At 40.4% G+C, this 24,161-nt stretch overlaps 1 protein-coding gene across 2 annotated transcripts in view; it reads left to right on the top strand.

The window, feature by feature from the left end:
- Positions 1-24,161, top strand: part of LOC121167119 (polyphosphoinositide phosphatase) — a 124,172-nt gene that overhangs the window by 52,277 nt on the left and 47,734 nt on the right. For both annotated transcript variants that reach the window (XM_040996499.1, XM_040996500.1), the window contains exons 11-16: positions 739-872; positions 2,056-2,172; positions 4,885-4,930; positions 6,287-6,435; positions 9,709-9,875; positions 14,917-15,055. In XM_040996499.1, the coding sequence (XP_040852433.1) occupies positions 739-872; positions 2,056-2,172; positions 4,885-4,930; positions 6,287-6,435; positions 9,709-9,875; positions 14,917-15,055 (752 nt within the window). The remainder of the gene's footprint in view (positions 1-738; positions 873-2,055; positions 2,173-4,884; positions 4,931-6,286; positions 6,436-9,708; positions 9,876-14,916; positions 15,056-24,161) is intronic.

The raw sequence follows: 24,161 nt of genomic DNA, 5'->3' as shown, positions 1-24,161 counted from the left end.
ATATGATAAAAAGACAAACTAGCAAATACCCACTCAATCAGCCATTTAAGAAGTGCCATGTGTATAGAAACAGCACCTGCCCTCAGAGTAAGAGAGAGAAAGGCTGGTAAAGTCAGGCAGATGAACCAGCATGAAGAGGCATTGCCTTGATTCAGAGGATGGCGAACAGTATTACACTCGGAGAGAACAGCATGCAGAGGGGTGTGTGTGTATGTGTGCATGCTCATCCCTTCTGATAGCTTTGACTTGTCTGTATGGCACGAGGAAGGGGCATCCACTGCACCACGGTTACTTTCGGTAGCTTCAGAGATGTTAATTTGTGTGTGTGGTGCAGAGGTCAAGCTGCCTGTGGGGGTGCACATTTCCCACAGCAGAGCACCTGGGTTCAGATCTCAGCACCTCTGCTTCTTTCTTGGCTTCCTGCTGATGTACATGGAAAGCCAGTGGTTGATGGCTTGGCTGCTTGAGTTCCTGCCACCTGTGTGGGAGATGCAGGTGGAGTTCCTGGCTCCTGGCTGTGACCTTGACCCAGCATCTGCTGTTGCAGGCATTTAGGACATGAAATAACAGGAAACTCTGACTTATTTGCATTGATTTGAATGTTGTCACTACGTCTCATTTCAGTGTATTTGACATGGTTGTTGTGTCTCACGTTAGCTGAAAAAGGAAAACTGTTAAAAGGCTGTTCCTCTTAATCTGTGGTAGCTAAAATTCCAGAACATTTGCTTTTTGATAAAGGAACGAGAGAAAAGAAAGCATGAACGGATTCTGAGTGAAGAACTGGTCGCTGCTGTGACCTACCTGAACCAGTTCCTGCCTCCCGAGCACACCATTGTTTATATTCCTTGGGATATGGCCAAGTACACCAAAAGGTAAATGATACCCACCTGTTTGGTTGTGATATTTCTCCTTTTCTTGTCCCAGGACACCAGCAGGAAGCTGATTTCTGCCATGAAGCATTACTGGTTTAACTTCCTTCCTGGAGCTGTGGAGGAGCTATCTCAGGTCGCACACGTACTTGAGTCAACCAGACTCTCCTCTTGCCTCCTGTTTATCCCTTTTGTGACTTCGTGTTTGACTTCACTGGTCAGTCTAGAACACCTCTTGCTGTTGGTCCATAAAGGCGTTGGAGTCCCTGTTTCCATTCTATCCTATCTCACTGTTGAAACATTTTCATCAGACACCACTTTTAGATTCCCCTTCTCATGGAAGACCTTAAAATAACTCATGATCGTTCACAGTAAATCTCAACTTTTTATTGTGACGTTAAAGCCTCATCACTTGGTTTGCTCCACAAAGCGGTGATGTGAGGTTGTTTGTTGCTCAGGTTGTTCTGTTCCAGAAAACCCAATTTTCATGATGGACCCTAGGTGGAGCAGCCCAAGTCCCATCCCTGGGCCTGGGTTCTTATTGGTTGCTGCTGGCTGAGGTGTCTTCCCCCTGATTCAGAACTCATCCTTTCTAAGAGACTTCTATCATCAGACCTCACACTATCTTTATTTTTTTTTCATTTACTGATTCTCTATGCATTGTCTAAGCATTTGGTTTATTTTAAGGTCTTATTTTTTTAAAATACTGCTATATAATTTTGTACTTATCTCCCTGGGACTTCTCCTTATCCTTTTATGTACTTGGCCATGGGCACATACTTTCTCATAAGGTAGCTAGGTTTATGGCCACTGCTGTTCATAATTATTTGTTTCACACCTTTCATTTTGTGAATGTTTATCGACTTCACTCCAACTCCTGGGGAGTGGAAAGGTTTAGAAAAAGTCCTAGAAGGCTATCCCATGCCAAGATGAAGGACTGTCAGTATTCAAAATATAATTCCAGTTCCTTCCTGTCTCTTTTGCATTAAATCTTATTAGTTATGGAGTCCGCATTGTAGCCTGAACACTAACTATTAGAATATTCCCATGAAATACAAACCAAGAGTTTTATAAAAGGAATTCCCTGCATGTTCCTGCTAGGGACTTTACATGTGTGGATGTAGGGAGAGACACGTGCCAACACTTGGGTTCTTTGCTCCCTTCTCATTCTTGCTTCTCTCCTCAGCAAGCTATGCAATGTTCTCGATCGACTCAATGTGATTGCAGAAAGTGTGGTGAAGAAAACGGGTTTCTTTGTCAACCGACCCGATTCTTACTGCAGCATTTTGAGGCCTGATGAGAAGTAAGTATGGTATTTATAACTCTAAAGAAAGTCAAGATTTTTGTTCTCATGAATAAAGACGCTAAATGTGAATAGTTTGTATTATTTGCCAAGAGCAAGCTGCTTCTGCAACTGGCTAATTGGTGTTCACCATGGGCATGACAATGCCTTTGGTGGTTTTATATATATGGAGAGAGAAACTACAGGATTGAGAAAAAAATTTTTTTTAAGGTATGTATTTTAGATGGAGGAAAGGAGAAAGAGAGAGGGAGAATGTGAGGGAGGAAGGGAAAAGAGATCCCACCTGCTGAGAGAGAGAATGCTTTCATCCTCTGTTTCAGTCCCCAGTGCCTGCCAAGCCAGTGGCCAGAACCAAAGTTAGAAACTCAATCCAAGTCACTCACAAGGTGTCAGGAACATTACCTGCTGCTTCCCAGATGTGCAGTCACAGGAAGCTGGAGTCAGGAGCTGAAGCCACGAATCCAACTCTGATGTAGGAAGCAGGATTCTTAGTTGGCACCCAAAAAGAAAGATTTGTTTGTTTTAAAAGAATAACAGAGAAAGGGAAAGAGACAGATGGTCTACTCACTGATTCACTCCTCAACTCGCCTCAAAGGCTAGGGTTGGGTCAGCTTGAAGCAAGGAGCCAGAAATCCCTTTCAGGTCTCCCACCTAGGTGGCAGGGACCTACGTACTTGAACCATCATCCTCTGCTGCTGTTCCAGGTTCATTAGCAGGGAGCTGGTGGGAAGCAGAGTAGCTAGGACTGAAACTGGTCCTCTGTCTCAAGTGGCAGGTTACCCTGCTCTTTTATAATGCTGGTCCCAGTTATCCCTAACCCCACCCACGTCCTGCATAACAGCCATCTTCCATACGAGTCCAAATTCCTGCCCTCATGGGGTCTTTATGTCTTGCTTTATGGAACAGATATTACATAAGATGTTTATGTAATGTAAGATTTCTATAGTGAATTCCATTTTTGGTATTCTTAATTAGGGGCAGCATTTTATAAATACATTTTATGAAAAATCCTGCCATTGTATTACTGTACTTCTATGCTCACAAATCTTTCTTCATGACCATTTTGTCAACCTGCTCAGATCAAGGATGCATGTATTATGTATCTTTTAATGAGCCAATATCATGTATTTCCAACATTTTCAGTATAGCATAGCATACAATGTATACAATGGAATTCCAATGTATACAATGTATTCCAATGTATACAATGGAAAAGCAGCAAAAAGCAAACAAACAAACAAAAGCCAAGCAAGTACTGGTGTGTATATCTCTGGAAGTGTTTTTCTTTTGTTAAAGTAGGCATTGTTTGCTTTTGTTGTGTTATGAATTTTAGGGTGCCTGTAAGTGCCAAGACCGCCATCAGGTTCATTGATTGACTGGGAGAGCTCACTATATTTCAACACACTATTGTGTGGCCAGGATTTATCCTGATAAAAAGGTGCAAAGTGAGATTAGCAAAATGATAGAAGTCTAGAGAAATCCAGATACAAGCTTCTAGAGTCTTCTCCAAAGACAAATCTGACAGTACCATGTGAGATATTGCTTCCCAGAGAAGCAACTTTTAGTCTTGAAGCTTTTTACAGGAGGCTGAGCACACAGATTTAGCCTCTGCCTAGCACCTATCAAAATTAAAAATGATAGGAAAAGCCATATTGTTTCCACTGATGGTTTGGGCCCATTAGCCAGTCTTATTTATTTTTTTTAAAGAGGCATTTATTTTTATTGGAATGGCAAGGTTTCAGAGAGGGAAGGAGAGACAGATTTTTTCATCCGCTGGGTCTTTCCCCAGACGGCTGTAATGTCTGGGATTAGTCTGTTGAGCACATGCAAGTCAGTGGCTTCTTCTTGGTCTCGCATGTGGATGCAGGGGCCCGAGGACTTGAGCCAGCTTTCCCATACCATAAGCAGGGAGCCGGATAGGACATGGAGCAACTGGGACATGGACTGGCTCCAAGTGGCGTGCAGGTGCTGTGCAGACAGAGACTTAGTGAGCTATACCACCACACCAGCCCCTGGTCTTTTCCACTCTAGGAGTGGTAGGAACTTGGTGAAACCCCAGTCTTCAGATCCCAACCGAGAGCCAAGCTTGTAAGTAGACATTTCTAAAGGCACAGGCAGGGCAGTCATATTAAGTCTTTTCTACACAGCCTTTTCCCTTGAATTATTCATCAAAACATAACATCATGATGGAATGTTTTCTAGCAAAAGCCGATTCATTATTAGCAAACAGAAAGCAAGTAGCCTCTAAAAGGGAATCTGCCAAAGCAACTGAAAGAATGCAGGACAGCTACCATGAAGAAAAGCTGCAGAAGAGAGAGAATCCAGATGTTGAGTGGAAAAGGCTAAGGCATGGAAGATTTTTTGGAAGGATGCCCATAATTATTGTTCATATCTGTAGAGACCAGGTTTAAATGAAAGCAAGGAATGTTTTGGTTGAACATAGGTGATAAAGGGCCAGTGTGCATGGACTGGAGCGAGTTAGGATGCCCTTTTCTTGTTTAATCTCTTGGAGGAGGACATGGCAAGCTGTCCATTTCAATTAATGCGTATTCACTCATGTTCATTTCCCTGAAAGAATGATATTACACAGAATCAACTGATTTTTCAGGCACCTTCAGCTCTATTACTTTGACTCTGCAATACTTAACAAAAACTGTATCAGAAGTCAATATGTATATGCCATTAATTAAAAAAAAATGTTTTTAAACCTAGGTGGAATGAATTGGGCGGATGTGTGATTCCCACGGGTCGCCTACAGGTATAGACAACTTGATGTTCATAATGAGTAAAATCTGTACCTATAGTATGTATTATCTGCAGAAGTAAGTACAGGTACATCTTATTTAATGCATACTTCTTAATTATTTGAGAATGATTTTTATTTCATTATTAAAATTAATTATTTAAAGGCAAAGAGAAACAGAGAGGGAGAGAGAATGAGTGAGAATTTATCTGCTGATTCACTCTCCAAATGTTTGCAATAGCCATGACTAGGCCAGGCCAAACCCATCCAGGTTTCCCAATGGGTGGCAGGGACTCGGGTACTTAGACTATAATCTGCTGTCTTCTTAGGTGCATTAGCAGGAAGCTCGATCAGAAACGAAGCTGATGGGACTCAAAGCAGGCATTCTGATGTGTGAGAGTACAGGTATCACGGAGGCGGCTTAACCCACTGAACATGAACACTCACCCTCAGAATTATTTTTTAACTTAAAGTTTTTTTTTTTAATTTTATTGGAAAGTCAGATTTATAGAGAGAAGGAAAGACAAAGATCTTCTGTTCACTCCCCAACTGGCTGCAATGGCTGAAGCTGAGCCGATCCAAAGCCAGGAGCCAGGAACTTCTTTCAGGTCTCCCACACACATGCAGGGTCCCAAGGCTTTGGGCCGTCCTCCACTGTTTTCCCAGGCCAGAAGCAGGGAGCTGGAAGGGAAGTGGAATAGCCGGGACACGAACTGATGCCCTTATGGGATCCCTGGTCCATGCAAAGCAAAGACTTTAGCCACTAGGCTATTATGCCAGACCCAGAATTATTTTTTAAAGTCTTACTGTTTATTAGGGATTAACTTTTACAGAAGGACATAGAGCTGAAATAAAATAGACTATGGATTGTTTTCTGTATATTAAATTTTGTTATTGGATATGTAAGTACAAATGGGAAAGTAGAAAGAATAAATTAGACTAACTTTGGAAAACAATCCAGGTACGTATATTCAATATATTAATTATGCTTCACAGATGATGTTGCTTTACCCATTGAATGATCCGTTAATCTGATGAAGGAGCAATAGAAGAAAAAAAAAACAGTTTTACTAATTGGCACATCTGCACTTATTAGCTGTTTATATCTTGTTAAACTAAAGAAATCAATTCAAATATAAACCAGGCTTATTGGTGCCATTGAAGCAGTAGTAAGCGAGAAACAGATAACTTACACAATTTAAAAAGTGCTTTTCATGATGCTGATATTTAAGCTTGCATAAAAGTAAGGGATTGATATTTGTTCAGGAATAACCTTTGCCCATAACCTTTCTTCTGCTTCTACGCTGTCTAAAGTGATGTGGAGGTAGTCTGATGGCTGAATCATGACTGACTCTGGCTGTTTTCCTTTAGACTGGCATTCTCCGAACCAACTGTGTGGACTGCTTGGACCGTACCAACACAGCCCAGTTCATGGTGGGCAAATGTGCTCTGGCCTACCAGCTCTATTCCTTGGGATTGATCGACAAACCTAACCTACAGTTTGATACAGATGCAGTGAGGTAAGCCTCACCACTTCAATGCTGGTAAGGACAGGAAGCAAACCTGATCAATAATAATGATTTTTATGAGCCCCTTTCTCCTTTCGGTGTCTTAAAAGTTATGTTGCTAGGAGACATGATTCAAATTAATTCTGGAGTATTTCTACTAACATTTGTGTTATTGACCTGTTTTCTTTTTGGTTTGTTTGCTTGTGTTCATTATCAAAAAATATTATGTGTTTTTAAAGATTAATCCAGTGTACTTAGACAAAGTAGTAATTGTTTTTTTTTAATCCAGATAGCATTTGAAGCAAGTATCTTCACACATTTTGAACAAGAAATTATGAACTATATTACAGTTTTTAAAATAGAATAAATTCATTTTTTTGAAACAAAAAGATTTTTTATTTGAATGGCAGATGTCAGTAGGAGAGACAGAGAGGGAAAGATTTTTCCATCCAGTAGTTCATTCTCTAAATGACCACAACGGCCAGAGCTGAACTGATCTGAAGCTGGGAGCCAGGAAATTCTTTTGGCTAAGCAAGGGAGCTGAATGGGAAGTGGTCCATCCAGGACACAAACTGGCACCTGTATGGGATGTCAGCACGCCCAGGTGGTGCTGGCCCCAAAGATGTTTGTTCCTTCTTAGTGATATTCATTATCCCTTGGATCTGTGAAAATCTGTGATTTACTCTTTCTTAAAAACACAGTGATATTGGACAACTTACCATCTGAAATTCTCATAAAATCTCAACTGAGGGAAATTACTAGCTTCCAAAGGGCCAGATCAAAGGATTACAGTGCATTGAAAATATCAGTAGGCAGTTGAAGAAATATAAGTTTCAATCACTTACCTATTCTATGAAAGACCATGGATATCTGCTGTGGACAGAATGACTATGTCTCCTGCAGATTCCTGCATTGAAATCCTGAGCCCTAAAATAATGATACTTGGAAATGAGGTCTTTGGACAATGGTTGAATTCGAGGGAAGAACTTTTACCTTTTATTGCAGAGTCTCAGCGAACTAGCCAGCCCCTTCCATCATGGAAAGATATCACGAGAGTTACCATCTACAAACTGGGAGGGAGACAGAATCTGCTGGGGGACTGACTTAGACTTCATGCTTCCAGATCCGTGTGCAATGCAGTGTGTGGTTTGTGTGCTGCCCAGTCTGTAAATTTTTTTTTAGTTAATTACATTGCATTATGTGACACAGTTTCATAGGCTCTGGAATTTCCCCAACCCCTCCCCATACCAGTTTATAATGTTTTATAAAAGCAGCCTAAGTCAACTCAGGCCCAGCATTGGGGAGGGACACATCCTGTTGCAAAGACATTTCAGAGAGAACAACATTCTGTCATGAGAGGTGGATTGATCTGGCAGGATGCAGAAATTTAGAAGTCTCATTTTTTCTTTTTTATATTTTAGATTTTTCATTTAAAAATGTGTAAAAGTTGACAATAATTATACATATGTATGGGCCATGGTGCTGCATTTCAATGCATGTATATTGCATACAGATCAAATCAGGGCAATCCACATTTCTGTTTCCCTGATGTTACTTGCTCTATAGAGATCTCCTTTCCCATTTACTCATTAACTATATAATATACTGTTGTGAGCCATGGTCACTCAAATATGCCATGGAACTTACTCCTCCAACCTAAGTGTTATTTGGTATCATTGTCTAAATTCCCCCCACCAAGCCCCTAGCCAACTCTCCCAGCCTCTAGTAAGTACCATTTTGTGTTCAGATTGAGTTTTGTGGTTGGTCTTTTTTTTTTTTTTTTTTTTTTTTTGGCTTCCACAAAGGAGAGCATGCAGTATTTGTCTGGCTTATTTCATTTAACAGGATGTCTTCTAGTTGTTATCTATTTTGTTGCTAATAACAGGATTTCATTCTTTTTTTAAATGGCTGAATAGTATTCAGTTGTTTACATATGTACCATATTTTCTTTATTCTTTCATCTCATATTAGATACCTGGGTTGAGTCCATGTATTGGCTGTTGTGAACAGTGCTACTATAAACATGGCAGGATGCAGTGACTTCTTGTGTTATGAAAGCATCCCATCAAGTAGTGAGATTGCTGGATTAATATGGCAACTCTATTTCTAGGATTTTGTTTTTTTAAGAAATCTATCCTGTTTTCCATGGGAGCTGTCTTAATTTACATTCCTAACCTAGATGTGCTTTTTCCATATCCTTTTCAGCATTTCTTACTCTCTGTGTTTTACATAAAAGCCATTACAACAGGAGTAAAGTGGTATCTTATGATAGTTTTGATTTAATTTCTCTGATGGCTAGTCATATGAGCATGTTTTTCATTGTGTTTCTTGACCATTTGCTTTTCTTCGTTTGAGAATTGTCTGTTTGAGTCTTTTGCCCATTTTGCTACTGGATTGGTTATCTTTTTGTTTTTGGGTTTTAATTCCTTATATAGGCTAAATATTAATCCTTAATTAGCTAGCTTGGAAATATTTTTACTATTCTGTTGGATATCTCTTTATTTTATTGTTTTCTTTGCTGTGCAGAAGCTTCTGAGTTTGATGTAATTCCATTTATCTAGTTTTACTTGTGTTGTCTCTGCTTTTGAGGTCTTATCCTAAATATTGTTTATACTAATGTCTTGAAGTACTTTCCCTGCTTTTTAATCTAGCAATTTCATATTTTCAGTTCACATGTGTAGGCTTTTATCAATTTTGGGTAGATTTTTGTATGTATTAAAAGGTTGGGATCCACTTTCTATTTTTTTACATTTTTGTATCCAATTTTTCCAGCACCATTTATTAAAAAATTGTCCTTTCTATCATGGATGGTCTTGGCACCTTTGCCAAAAATTAGATGGCTGTATATATTTGCATTAAATTCTGGGGTCTCTATTCTATACCATTGATCTTTGTGTTGATTTTTTATGACTATGCTGTTATTTTAATTACTATAGTTTTGTAGTATGCTTAGAAGTCAGATACTATGAGGTCTCCAAGTTTATTTTCTCATTTGTTTTTGCAAGGTCACTCTGACTATTCTGTTGTTTTGTGGCTTCTGATAAATTTTAGGGTCTTAAAAACAGTTTTATATAAAAAAAAGAAAAAGCTATTGTTGTTTTGATGAAATCTTTTAAAGCTGGGTAGAAACAGTTTGATCCGTCTTTGGTGGGTTAGGTTTATGGTGCCTCTACTTCAAATTTAGAGGTTCCTGTGATGCTTCTGGAATACCATGTTGAAAAACAATGCATTTTGTGTTGGTGTTATCTTCAAGAAGTGCAATCATGTGTTTTTTTTTTTGCTTAGGTTATTTGAAGAACTCTATGAAGATCATGGTGACACCCTGTCCCTTCAGTATGGTGGGTCTCAACTTGTTCATCGTGTCAAAACCTACAGAAAGATAGCACCGTGGACACAACATTCAAAAGATATCATGCAGACCCTGTCTCGGTATTACAGCAATGCTTTTTCAGGTAATTGTGAAGTTACAAGCATTTCTATGATGTACCTCCATGTGATGTCTTCTTATGTGTGTGTATAATATTTATTTAGCTATTTGGCATCTGGCTAAATGAAAACAAATATTTGAAAACTTTAAATATAACAGGTTCTATCACTTAGAAGGTGCTTGATAAGTATTTGTTCTGTAAGTGAAGGAGTGAACTTTTTGTGCATTTAAACAGGATGTTTTTGCATTGTGGCATCCATCCTGAAGTTTTTACATTATGTTACTTCCTTTGATTCCTTGGCTGCTGTCTCATATCTCTGTTTATAATATAAAGATAACATTTGTTTGAATTATTAGTTTTTTAAAAATATGATTCAAGTTTAAAGTCTTCAGAGAAGATTAATAGGTTGAGAGAGAAATATTGCCTGCATTGACTGCCACCCATCTTCCGAGAAAAAGAGGACTTCAGCAGGACCCTGGATGCATTTGCTGTGGGGTCCTGCCATTATAGCAAATCCAAAGCAGAGGGATGGGTTGAGCCCCAATGCTGTGATGCTGGGTACTACCTGCTGGTTGAGCTGGTTGGCGTGGACATCCTTGAGTGTTTTCTGATAATCAGATGTGGGTCTGTTGGAGGAGGATGCCAGCACGGGCTTAGCATGGTTCTGGCCATTAAGTCCCTTGAGAAACAAATGTGGCAATGAGAATCAAGTGGTAAATGCTGCATGGCTAAGAAGGTAAGGAAGGAGTTGCAAGCCACTGCCCGATGAAGAAGATGCAGGTGCCCATTCCAAGGAAACTGCGAGAAACCCGCCAAGGGAAGCTTAGAAACATCCACAGAAAGTCAGCTTTCGGTGTTTTCCAGGTCTGTGCTGTTTTCTTTGCTGTTAGCAGCTTCAAACAGCACACATCCATCATCTCACTGTTGGCTGTGGGTCAGAATTGTCTTATAATGCTGCAGTTAAGATGTCAATCATTTGCTTGAAGGGCTTGGCTGGGGGAGGATCCACCTCCGGTTCACGTGTTTGTTGGTGGAATTCAGCTCCTTGTCACTGTAAGACTCACAGCAACTCACCTCTTCATTGCTGGCATGGGGAAGAGCCTAAGATAAAGTCTTATATAATGTATTCTCATGATGGAGTGACAGCTCATCATTTTGTCATGAAGAAGCAAAGCACATTCCCCTCCCTGCCAAACGTACACACAGGGAATCTGCATCAGTTTTCAAGGATGCAGTAACAAAAGAACAGCAGCTGATGCTATAAATTAACTGGAATGTGTTGTTCCTCGGGCCTGGAGGCTAACCTCTGGAATCACAGTGTCCCTCAGAAAGCCAGAGAGGAGACAGGCCTTACTTGCTTTGTCTTAGCTTTGGGTGCCTGCTGGCAGACCATGGCATTGCTTGGCATGTAGCTTGAGTGCTTGACCCCGTGCCTCTGTCTTCACATGGTAGCCTCTCCTTGTGCCCATTCTTCATGGTATTCTCTTCTCTCTTTGACTCCCATCCTCTATTTATGAGGTTACCAATCACATTAAATTAAGGACCTGCAAATATCATATGTTTGCTCTAATATAAGATAATATGATGTCAAATCTAGGGATATTACATGTGAATCTTACCTTATGTCACTTCATACTTACCTGTACCTTTTGTAATAAGATCTTGTGATGTAATTCATTAATCAACCATCCATAAGAGACTGATTGTTTATAATTACCTGAGATGGTCAGTGTCCCTTTTATCACTGTTATTGCTACTGCCCATAAATAACAAAGATCTAGTCCTCATTGTACCTTCATTAGGGTCCTGGGATACAAGAATGAACTCATGAAATGACTGACATGTAGGAACATGGTTGGGAGACAGTCCAGCGGCAACATAATGGACTTGGGAAAATTTGTGAAAGACACCCATTGTGAGACTGGAGGAGAAAACAGAAGGGAGGGGAGGGAACTTGGCTAAGGGGAAGGGAGACCCCAGCACCAACTAAACTGTACCAAAAGAAAAAAAAAAAAGAAATTAAAGACAAGAAAATTAAGAACCTGTCATACTCCACTGGGACTTACTCAGATGGATCTCCAGAAACCCTGGTTCCCAAGGTCATATCATAAGAACGCCAGATTAGACACACATTTTTGTGTGTCTTTTGGGGAAATGTAATTCAGCCTACAAGAGTGGTGGAGGAGACAAGGGTTGGAATTACATGCCATATGCTAGCAGGTACCATCCCTGAGTGTGTGTCCTGGTGAACAAGGTCTAGAACTGCTCTCCCAAGAAGGGCATCCATCTACTATCCTACCCCTCTCCTGTCATCGTGGTCCATGTAATGGAGGTCATTTTTGATACTCTAGGACAAAGCAATGAACTTTCTAACAAGGACACAGAGAATAAAAGTATAGCTATAAGTGATTTAAAAAGAAAGAGTCTTATTGAAACATAAAGATGGTCCTGAGAAAGTAACATTTCACATAATGGAAAGGAAAAATTATACACAAGCAAAAGAATAACCACTATGAGAAGAGTTATTTTATGAATAAAGTGGCTAGAACGGCTTTTTCTGGGCCTCCCACAGCCATGCAGGAGCCTAAGAACTTGGGCCATTTCTCTGCTGCCTTCCCATACACGTTAGCTGGTAATTGATCGATCTGAAGTGGAGCATCTAGGGCTTGCACAGGTGCCCATATAGTGCGCCAGCGCTGCAAGCAGCACCCTAACCTGCTGGTGCGCAGCTCTGGCCCAGAGGAATAAGCATTTTATTTGTTGTCAACAATCACCAGGAGCAAATTCTCAGGCTCCTTGTAGCCAGTTTTACAGCACAAAATTAGTATGGGACCATAAGCTCCCATGGATACAAAGTTACAATAGCAGCACATTCAAGATGTCTTCTTTATGTTCCTTTGGAGGAATATCCTTTTGAAAGTTTTGTTTCTCACAACTTAAGACTTTATCATATTTGTTAAAAATTAAAGGAAGCCTGTATTAGGCTGAAAGGTTGAAAGAAAGTCTTTAAAAACATGACTCAAAAAAAGCATAAAGCTTCGTTCAATAATGTGAAGTTATTTTGAGGCACTACATGGGATAGATTATTAAATGACATTAAAACTATTTAAAAAGCATGGAAGATGTAATTATAGTAACAGCAGTGTGTTTCTTTTTGTACTGTGGAAAGAGGGATAAAACTGGTGCAGTAATGTCTGCATTATTTCATACTTGATGTTTTCTCTCAAGAAGCAGGAAAAAAGGCCCAACTGTATTTACCATACAGACATATCCCTTTTGTGTATTACTTTAGCCTGAAAGGTAAGTGCTATTTTAATGCAATGCTTTCTGTCAAAATACTAACAACTGAAATACATGTTTGATGTGTCATAATACATTCATTTGCCTTTACTGAAATGAGCAAATAATGTAAAGAGAACAATATTGCTAATTTCAAGTGTCTTTGTGTTCACCAGAGCTGTTGGGGGGAAAATTGATTTTAAGATAAATCCTCTTGTGTTCCAAAAGCAGTCTTTTTCCCTGTGTCATCTTCTTAGCCCTATGCTCATTTCACAAAGAGATTAGTGTTTCTATTTGGATGTCAGCCACAAATGTAAGTCTGCAGGACTCTGAGACAAGAACGGAAAGAAGAAAATGAGTGGATAAATGAAGGATATGGAGGAGGAGAAAGTATGAAATGGAGCAAGTGTTATAATTCTAGTGCTGGTTATTATTATTTTTTTAAGATTGATTTATTTTATTGGAAAGGCAGATTGCAGAGAGAAGGAGAGACAGAAAGATCTTCCATTCACTGGTTCAATCCCCAAATGGCTAAACAACTGGAGCTGAGCCGATCCAAAGCCAAGAGCTTCTTTTAGGTTTCTTCTGTGGATGCAGGTTCCCAAAACTTTGGGGGCCATCCTCTACTGCTTTCCTAGACCACAAGCAGGGAGCTGGATGGGAAATGGAGCAGCTGAGACACTAACTAGCACCCATATGTCATACTGGTTGTTTTAGAAGAATGATTAGCCAATTAAGCCTTTGGGCTGGCCGCTGGTTATTACTTTTATTTACATATTTTCTATTCAAAAGGCAGATGTACAGAGATAAGGAGATATAGAAAGATCTTCCATCCATTGATTCAGTCCCCAAGTGGCTGCAATGATGGAACTGTGCCGATCTAAAGCCAGGAGCCAGGAACCTCCTCTGGGTCTTCCACGTGGGGGTATGGTCCCAAGGCTTTGTGCTAACCTAGACTGTCTTCCTAGGTCAGGAGCAGGGAGCTGGATGGGAAGTGGAGCAGCTTGGACTTGAACTGGCACCCATATGGAATCCTGGTGCCCATATGGTGTCCCAGTGCTTGCAAGGCGAGGATTCTGCCACTAGACTATCACGCCAGGTCCTGGTTGTTATTTTTAATAGAGGCAGGAAAAGGAAGAAGAAAAAGCCAATTTTATTACTTCTTAGTATAGTTCAGAAAGACAATTTTAGAATGGCTGAATAATTAGAACGAGGCTGTTACTCATGAGCTCTCTCTGCCTTCATTGTCAGCCAGAGAACCAACAATGTCTTTTCAAGGAAGAAAAGTGGAGACTGTGCACCTGCCTTGGTTAAGGCCGTGCAACTCTACATGGATAGCCTTGGCGGTATTTTATTTGTTTCTGGTATCCCTGCTTATCTGTGCACAAAATGAAGTTGTATTTACTCTAAGTCAAGAGGCAAAGAAGACATGTTTTGATTTTAACAATAAAAATCATGATCTAAAGTTATGATAGAATTTCTTAAAGATATTTAATTGTATCTGAAAATTCACGCAGTTTAAGTTTGCTTTCCTTTTTATTATGAAAGAAAAGGGAACCATCTGAAGCAAGATTTTGACTTTGCTTAATATCCTGGTAATTTTTGATGATATATTTATGCATGTAAGTTATACATATGTAAATGGGCATTGTAAATACTATTTTTATTTCCAGAGATGTGTCCTGTGAATTCGTAGTTGTACTACTATCCCTTGAGGACTCTGTTCTGTGTTGTATATGCCAGTATTGTGATGGATTTTCTAACAAAGCATGTTTTTGCTTTGTAGATGCTGATAGACAGGATTCCATTAATCTTTTCCTGGGAGTTTTCCATCCTACTGAAGGGAAACCTCATCTCTGGGAACTCCCAACAGATTTTTATTTGCATCACAAAAATACCATGAGACTTTTGCCGACAAGAAGAAGGTATTTCCTTTATTATATAATCTCAGAGTTGATGTACTTTTGAGAAGTAATCAGACTAGAGCGGGCTCTTTGCCTGCATGTTTGCTTCTGGAGGAGTGATGTGGATATGCTGATAATAGGTTGGGGAAATTGTGGTTAGCTTTGTGTTTTGTATTTTCCCTCCATCTCAGAACTTCATACTTGAACATATGTTATAGCTCCCCTTAAGCAAGCCATCATTTTTGACAGTTTCTTAAAAACCTAATGCTATTCAAGGAGTCTGTCTCTAGTTTCTCAAGTGCAGCGTGTAAACAGCAGTTTCTTTGTAATTCTGATTTATTTTCTTCTAGGAGAACTCAATTGTCATTGATACAGGTGAAGGCAGAAAACCAGAGCAGTGCTCCTAGTGGCAATTAGCTATTGCCATCATTCTTACCGCTCAGTTTGGCTTTCTAGAATCATTTCCCAGTGCAGGAGTTTTTAATCTTCAATGGATGCATAAAATTGTACATGTCAGTGGGGTACCATATGATATCTCAAAATGTGTTGATATTGTGTAATGTTCAAATCAGGAAAAGATTATCTGTTTTCTCAAACATGCCATCTTTCTGTGGTGAAAATGTTTTTCAAAAGTCATCTCTTTGAGTTGTGTATATTACTGCCATTCATAGTTATCCTCATAGACTAGAATATCAGGACTTCTTTTTCTGATGTAACTGTAACATAGTACCCATTGACCTTTTTCCAGACTGCTCTCCCTCTCTGCCCAGATTCAGGCAACCATCATTGTACTCTCAATTTCTTTGAGATGAACATTTTAAGATCTCACCTGTGAATGAAATCTTATGATGCTGGTTTTTTTCCCCCTGTGTCTGGCTTATTTTAAATAATGTAATGATTTCCAGTTCTATCTATGTTGTCATAAACAATAGGGCTTCCCCCTTTCTGTTTGTGACATAGTATTTTGTTGTGTCTATACGCCACATTTTCTCTATCATGCATCAGTTGATAGACTCTTAGTTTCCATTCTTTAGCTATTGTGAATAGTGGCCCAGTTAACAGAGGAGTGCATCTGCACTCTTTGCCAGATGGATTTCATTTCCCTTGGATATCTACCAAGGGGTGAAATTGCTGGTTCATGTGATGATTCTATTTTCATTTTTTTGAGATATCAAGATGCGGTTTTCCACAGTGACGGTACTAATCTACATTCCCACCAAAAATTGTTGCAGGGGTTCCTTTTTCCGCACAACCTTGCCAACATTGTCATATTTTGTCTTTGGAATAGTAGTCATTATTGCTGGAGTCAGGTGATATCTCATTGATGTTTCCAGTCATATCTTCCTAATGATGAGTGATGCTGATTATTGCTTTCATGTACCTGTTTGCCAATTGTATGTCTTTTGAAAAAAGTCTGTTTAGAACTATTGCTCACTTTTAAATATTATTGTTATTGTGAGTGTGTTGTTTCTGTTTCTTTTCAGTTTGTAAAGTCCCATTTATTTATTTTTCCTTTTCCTTCTTTCATTTTCTTAAAGATGTATTTATTTCTACTACAGAGGCAGATCAGATATACAGAGAGAAAGGTTTCCCATCCACCGATTCACTCCCCAAATGGCTTTAACAGCTGGAACTGAGCTGATCCAAAGCTAGGGGTCAGAGCCTCTTCTCGGTCTCCCATGCACGTGTGAGGTCCCCAGGGTTTGGGCCATCCTCTACTGCTTTTCCAGGCCATAAACAGGGAGCTAGATGGGAAGTGGAGCAGCTTGGATATGAGCCCATATGGGATCCCAACACTTGCAAGGTGAGGATTTAACCATTGAGCCATCACAGTGGGCCCTGATTTTCTTCTCTATGTATTAGGGCTCCTACCCAAAAAATACTTGTTCATTCCATATTACTGAAGCACTTCCTTTATGTCATTTTTTAGTTGTTTCATAGCTTTAAGTATTATAATAAAATCTTCCATTTTTAGTTGATTCTTTTTTTTTTGGTATGTGGAGATAAATAGGGACCTAGTTTCATACAGATAGCTAATTTCCCTTCCTCACTTATTGAAAAGACTGTTCTTTCTCCAATGTATGTTTGTAACACCTTTGTCCCAGATCAGCTGTATATAGATGCCTGGGTTTATTCTAATTGTCTATTATTTTCCATTAGTCTTTCCAAAGAGCAGGTTTGGTTGCCAGCTGATGCTGAGGCAGACCGTAGGCTCCATCTCCAAGCAGTGGTCTTGTGTGTTTCATCTAGCACTGAGTCTCCTGTAGCAGGCCCAACCCTGAGCTCCAAGGCCAAGCCTCTTGCTCACCTTCCTCCTCCACTCCCCAAGGGCTGGAGTCTTACTCTACTGTCTGCCCAGGGTTTGTGGAGGTTGCCGCAAAGCTACTGAGGCAGACTCTGAGCTCGGTTTCCCCCAAGTTTTCAAGCCTTGGGAACCTCAGTAGTCTCAGATGTGATCTCCAGGCACCTGCTGTGGCCAATGCTGATGCTTGTGCCCCTGTTTGGCATTGCTAGGCATCAAGTGTAAGATCTAAACTTAATTTCATCTCCCTTCCTCAAGAGGGAGGCCTCCCTTGGTAGGCTGGGCAACTTGGATTTGAGGGAGGGCCACTCTTTCCTGCCTGCCTTCTTCAGGGTGTGTTTATTTGTGACACTAAGAAATGGGCTCTGTGGTTGCCCACTGGGCTTCCCTAGTTCTTGTGAAGATGGTTAGTATGTGGGTAGCTGCTCAAATTGGTATCTCTGTAGACAATTGCTGGAGTGTTTTCCTCAGCTGCCATCTAGCTACCCCTCCTCTAGAGATAGGCCATTGCAGGTTATAGTGCAATTGGTATTGACATTCTCAAAAGAAATGAACAGTTATCTGAAGCACTTTAATGTGATGGCTTCAGGGTGGTGGTAGATTTCAGTGGAATCTCTGCGGTGGTGTGACTTTGAATTCATGCCAGACTTTTCTAAGCCTCATTTTCCTCATCTACAGGATATACCGTACAGAGTCATTGGGAGGGTTTAATGAAAAGATTCCTCAAGAGGCACATGGGCAAAATTTTTCACATGTGTGACTTTGGAGTCCAGTTCAGTCTGCTTAAAGGCTGTTAACATCAGACTCTCCTATAAAACTCTTCTCTTGCAGTCTCAGTTTAGTGTGGCTGTTGTTCTGTCCACCAGTGCTTGCCAGGCACTATAGGAGCCAGCATTAGTCTGTGCTAATTGTGTGGGCAGACCACAGACAACCCCTGAATTACCAAGTACTGATGTTGTAGCTGTTACCAAATCCTGCATTGGCTCAGGGGAATTTAAAACATTAGGCAAGTCTCAGAGTTTTTAGGTTTCGCCAGTATTCTCACCAATACATGTTACTGGAATAACCACCTTAATGCTTAAGTTTACTATCCCTATAAATGAAGCAGTAATGGTTTTTATTAAGCTTATTATGAACAAATGACTGCTTATGTGAATTTTTACTGAGAAAAAACTCGGAACTAATGCGTAATACGAGATAGCTACAAATACTTATTTGTAGCTTTACTGATGGCAGTTGTTTTTATGTAAATGTGATTTATTTTCTAAAATTTCATATTACTTTAAAATCTTAAGGTATTAAGATATGCTTCTGGAACAGCAAAGGCATGGCTTTCTATAGCAAAAATTAGCTATATTTTACAAACACAAATCAGACCACTTGCTTACCCTTGGTTACATAACTAAGGCAGGCAGTTCTGAACTTATAAGTGGAAATAAAAGGAAGTTGGCCTGACTTCCCATTTTCTAATCATGGAAACCAAGGAACGAAAGAGATCATCTTGTCTGAGATTATTCAGCTAATTTAGTACAAAATCAGCTATAAGCGTACTAATGAATATAAATTTTTATCAAACACTGTGGCTCACTCTGTTGGTTTAGTCTCCTGTTTTTATTTTTCTCCCTCCTCTAGAATAGCCAGAGTCCAAAGATCATCTTACAGTGTCCTTCATTAATACTGCTCATGAACAAAATTTGTAAATCCCGGAAGATATATTTTCAGTATTGTGTTTGGGACTTTCTTATGTCAACCCTTTTCCCCAACTCTCCTGCTGCTCCAGGTCATTCTGCCATAGCAGTTCTCAAAAGAAATGGACAGATTAGCCAGAGGCAGGAACAGGACATTAGCCAGAGGCAGAGAATGGGCACTGGGGTTCTGAGAGAATTGAGTGGGCATTCTGCACATGTGTGAAGTCTTCTCACTCAGTGTCTCATTTTTATCTCTGAAAAAGGGATGACTCTCTCCCAGACCTCACAGGGTCGTTTTCAGGCTTCAGTGAGAGCTACATGGGGACAACTTCATGCTGGGCCCTGCTCAGAATAGACACAGCACAAAGAAGCCTCGCTGTAAGAGCCGCAACTGCAGTGACAACTCACTGACTTTGGGCAAATCATTGAACTTGGCTAATTCTGATTCCACATCAGTAGAATAGAATGATTTGTCAGTTCCTCCAGGAATCAAGTCGTAGAAATGCTTAGCACAAATCAAGTCTATTAGATGTTAGGACTGTTGCTATTATTCTCTACAAAGATTGCATTAACCAGTTTTAAATGTTCACTAACAGTCATTCAGGATGCTCACAAGATTTAGAAACTTAGAGTTTATCTCTTATTATACTATAATAATGCTAAACAGTATATTAAATATTTGTATTTTCAGACTTGGTAGCCAATCTATATGTTATACTGTGTTTACTGATGATTTATGCTGAATTATTGTTGTTTTTTAATAGTATGAGAAGGGGCACTAAACCTTACTGTCCCAAGAGTTTATACATACTGGGTCCTCTTGAAGTAACTCTACCATCTGAAGTCCCACATTTATTCATCTGTCTAAGGGTCCTCATTGGAGCCTTGTCCTGAGTTCGACCAGCATGGTTTGTATCATCTTTGCTGTCATTTACTGAGCCAGTGTCGATAATGTCACCACCATGTTTCCAGCTAGTAAGCATTGATTATGTCATTTGCTCTGGCTTGGCCTTGCTTGTTGTCAGATCTGAGTTCTCTTTCTGTGCCCTGGCGTCTGACTTATGCTTGATGAGCTGTGGTTTGTCTACTGGAGCATGTCCCCTCGAGGAAGGAGTTGTTTGGGGACAATTCATGACACAGTCCTCCCTCACTTCATACTGAGATGTGCCTTCTTGTGTTCTGTTAATCCTAGTTCAGTCTGTCTAGATCCTATAGACGTGATCTCCTTCTTTGTGTGACAGTGTTGGAAGACAGGTCATGCATTCTTAGAAGCTATTCTCCAGATTCAATCTTCGTTTTCTTTTTTTTTCCTTTTTCTGCTGTTCTTCATAGACCATGGTTTCAAGAACCCGCCCTCCCAAGTCAAGTGCTGTCATCTGTGTAGATATTCTAATTGACATCAGTGTGTCCATTCCTAGGTCCCACAGTGGACAGAGGTTGCTCTCATCTGTGCCAGCTGTTCTGGGACAGCTGGGACCATTACTCACTTGCTATATGAACTCTTGGAGATTCCTGTCCTTTTTTTTTTATCATGTCCTGCTGTGATGTTGAATTTATACATTTTTTTGTTATGCTCACTTATGTTATGACTGCACTAGAAAAAATGTTCATATTTTAATATTTTTATTAACTAATTTTTGTAATTCCATCTATTCCTCAAAGTTAATCAGTTGGCCATCTTTCCTAATACAAGTTCTAGATGAAAAATGTTGAGTAGACTAAGGGAGATGGAGAGACCTGTTGTGGTAAAGGATCAGAAAGCTCCCCAATTGAACATTGCTTCATGCTTTTGGTTGGCATCATTTAAACAACTCTTAAGTTGGTGTGGTGACACCTCTTTCCCCGCCCACAGTCCCTTTTCCACAAATGTGGATTGATTTGCTAACCTTCACATATGTTTTGCAACTGGCAGCCTCTCTACTTTTCCTCTTCCGTCAGGCTTGGGTCACCAGAGTGGGAGTTTCACACACAAGTGCACACCTTCCTCTGAAACAATTAGCTCATATCTTTTTCCTTCCCTCCACTTGACAGTTTGATTCTCTTATCAGAAGAGAAAATGATGTTAGGCTGGTGTGAGGCTTGTTTTAGTGAATGTATCTGATTTCCTAGAATTCGCCAGTCATCTCATTAGGTCATTCACAGCCCATCACTGTCGCTGCTTCATTCTGTGATCAGGCTGGGATTGACACGCTCGCTCATTCATGGATGGTTTTTGGAGATCTGTCACCCTCTCAGCGTAGAGCATCATACTGCATTTGCCCATTTTCCACCTTATGTTCTGTTCTTCATTAGTCCTTCAAGATGATTATCTCAGCGGCACTAGGATACTTCAGTGCTTTTACAGATGCACTATTGCTTTCTTCTGTCTCAGGTACATAGTTCCCTCTTTTCTATGTTGTGTGTATGTGTGTGTTTTAGTTCTCATATTTGGTGAAGATAATGACAATACTGGAAGCCAGTAGCTCTATGTTCTCATTATTTCCACTATAGCACTTCCAATACTGAGCCATGCCTGACATAGAGCAAGTACTTAATAAATGCCAAATGACTTTGTAAGTGGGGAATTTATCCTTTCCCTGTTCTTTTTCATCCTCTAAAGCAGGAATGGGGAATATCCAACCCAAAAGCCAAATCAGGCCTACAAAGTGATTGATTTGGTCCTGCCAAGGAAATTATCTGCAGGTGGGACTTGAGCTAGTCGGATTTCTACGTTGGTAACTTTGTATAGCCCACAGATGAATGTTGTAAATATCTGATGGTCGTTGGCATAGAATGGTTCCCCAACTCTGCCTTAAAACCTTACAATTGAAAAAGCTGTTTGAGGGCCAGCCCCTTTGGCATTAGCCATATTTCTCATAAATACAGAATCTTGGGACCCATCAAATGACTTGGGCTCTGTTACCTGTCAGCACACAGCAGTCTTGTGAAGAACAAGGTTAAGAAATGGGCACTGAAAGACTTAACTAGAAATAGGAAGAATTAAGAATGAATAACACAAGATGAAGAAACAGCAGGAACCAGGGTTGACTCTTGGCACTGCTAGGCACAAGAGCCCAGAGCAACCCTCTGACTATGTTTTTATTTTATGTGTACAAATCAAGCACGATGTAACTCTTAGGGTCTGAGATTACTTGCAGATTACAACAGCAATTATTAGCAAGTGCGTTCATTGATCAAGTGTTTCAGTTGCTGTCCTCCTAGTTGCTGGTCAGTCTGGTGCTATGTAAGCGACCCCTCATGAACACAGGCCTGTGATCCCCTGTCTTCTTGGTCTTTATGGCAACCAGGCTTACATGACAACGTTCCAAGCATCAATCCCTGCCCAGAGGGAGGCTTGCCTCCACCCTGATCTTGTTCCCATAAAGAACCATGTGAGAGTCATGGAACCTGGTTTTCCTCAATAAGGTGAAGTCACCTACCGGACAGACTGTGGCCTATTCTACAATCAGGCCTTCCTGAAGCCTGAACTAAGATGGGGTTAAATGTAAAATCCCAATAGGCCTCCTCATTGTCTCAAGCTGTGCAAGTGACCTGTGTATTGAACTTGGAGAAGTCCTGCTCTGAAGCCAAACTTCAGTCTCAAATACCATGTCAGGAGCCCTTCCTATAAGGAGAGCATGCTCTACACTGGTAATGCACCAGGCTCCCTGTTCCTTTGTGCTCATCCTTGGTTTGTAATTTGCTCGCAGCAACCTGGGAGAACTCCTGATATTGACTGTTTCATTTGGATGGCTCCTTGTTTCCTCCTCATCAGGAATTGGACAAGATTATGACTCTAACATTTTTTTTTTTAAGAAAGCCTTTGCTGATATTGTCTTCTTTTTAGCATTTTCTAAACTCTTGGAAATCTGCTTTTTTGAAAACATTTTATTATTCCATTTTCCATTGTTCCCCCTGCTAGCTCTCATGAGCCTTAACATAGTGCTTCTTCCCAGTTCTAAATATCCATTTCATCAGAATTGGATTTAGACTTAAATCCAGCATTTGGAGAGAAAGCAGTCAGACTTCTTTCAGATTCTTTGCTTATGGAAAATGAGTCTTCTGGCAGAAATCCAAGTAGTTGAAATTCTTGACTTTACTAGCCTCTGCAATGAAGTAGTGAAATTTACAGGTGAAGATGAACAGCCAATATGTTTTCTCAGGGGAATTACTCATGAGGGCTATCTTGTCTATTCCTGAGTGATTTTGTTCAACTCTGAGTGTGCATGGGGAGGTGTGCACATAGAGCAGAGCACAAACAGTCCTGTAACTCTCAACTTGCTGCATGAGTGGGACTCCAGGAGGCAGGACTTGGGTCAAGGTCCAGGTGTTTCTCTGGTAGCCTAGAGAACAGGCACAGTCCTTGAGAGAAGTAAGCAGCAGCTTCTAAAGTTGGCTTAGGACACCTTGAGGGTCCCTTACTAGAAAAGGTCTCAGATTTTGTTTGGGTTTTTGTTTTTTTGCGGGGGTTGGGGGATTTGAGAATATTTACATAGACTTTGCAATTTTATGTACACATCCAGGAATCTGAAACTCCTCCACATCTGGAACTGTCTTCTTGTCTTTACTTGTTAGAGAAGAGGAGGGGAGGGAAGGAAGGGGGGATGAAGAAGAGGGAGAGGGGGAAAAGAGAGAGAGAACATTATTATTTATCCCCCATGCCCTGTTCATCCCAAATGCTTCGGAAGGTCTGGAGTGGACAAGGGCTCTATCCAGATCTCCCACGTGGGTTGTGGGTTGCAGAGACCTGATTAAACTTGAGCTGTCGCTGTTGCCTCCCAGGGTCTCCATTAGTAGGAACTGCGGTCAGAAGCTGGAGCTAGGACTTGAACTCAGGCACTCCACCATGGCAGGCAGGTGTATCTTAATTGCTAGGCTAAGTGACCACTCTTGAAGCTTTGAGGGTATCTTGATGGTGAAAAAATTCTGGATTTTGAAACATTTAGGATTTTAGATTTCTGGAATAGAGAAGCTTGAACTGTGTATCTAAATCCTTTTAAGCGGACAGTAACTAGCCACAGACCATCATGACATAAATGCAGGCCTGTGACAGAATTGAAACTAGAAAGGGTATAGGGAGGGAATGAGTGTGCAGAAGACCTACTGTGTCAAAAACCTGGGAAACATGTTAGAAAAAGTTCTGAAGTAGGAGACAACA

The sequence above is a fragment of the Ochotona curzoniae genome, unplaced genomic scaffold, assembly GCF_017591425.1.
Source record: "Ochotona curzoniae isolate NIBS_2020 unplaced genomic scaffold, NIBS_Ocur_1.0 patch336, whole genome shotgun sequence".
In the NCBI taxonomy this organism is placed as follows: Eukaryota; Metazoa; Chordata; class Mammalia; order Lagomorpha; family Ochotonidae; genus Ochotona; species Ochotona curzoniae.
The sequence above is the reverse complement of the archived record's forward strand: the minus strand, read 5'-3'. Positions and strand labels throughout refer to the sequence as shown.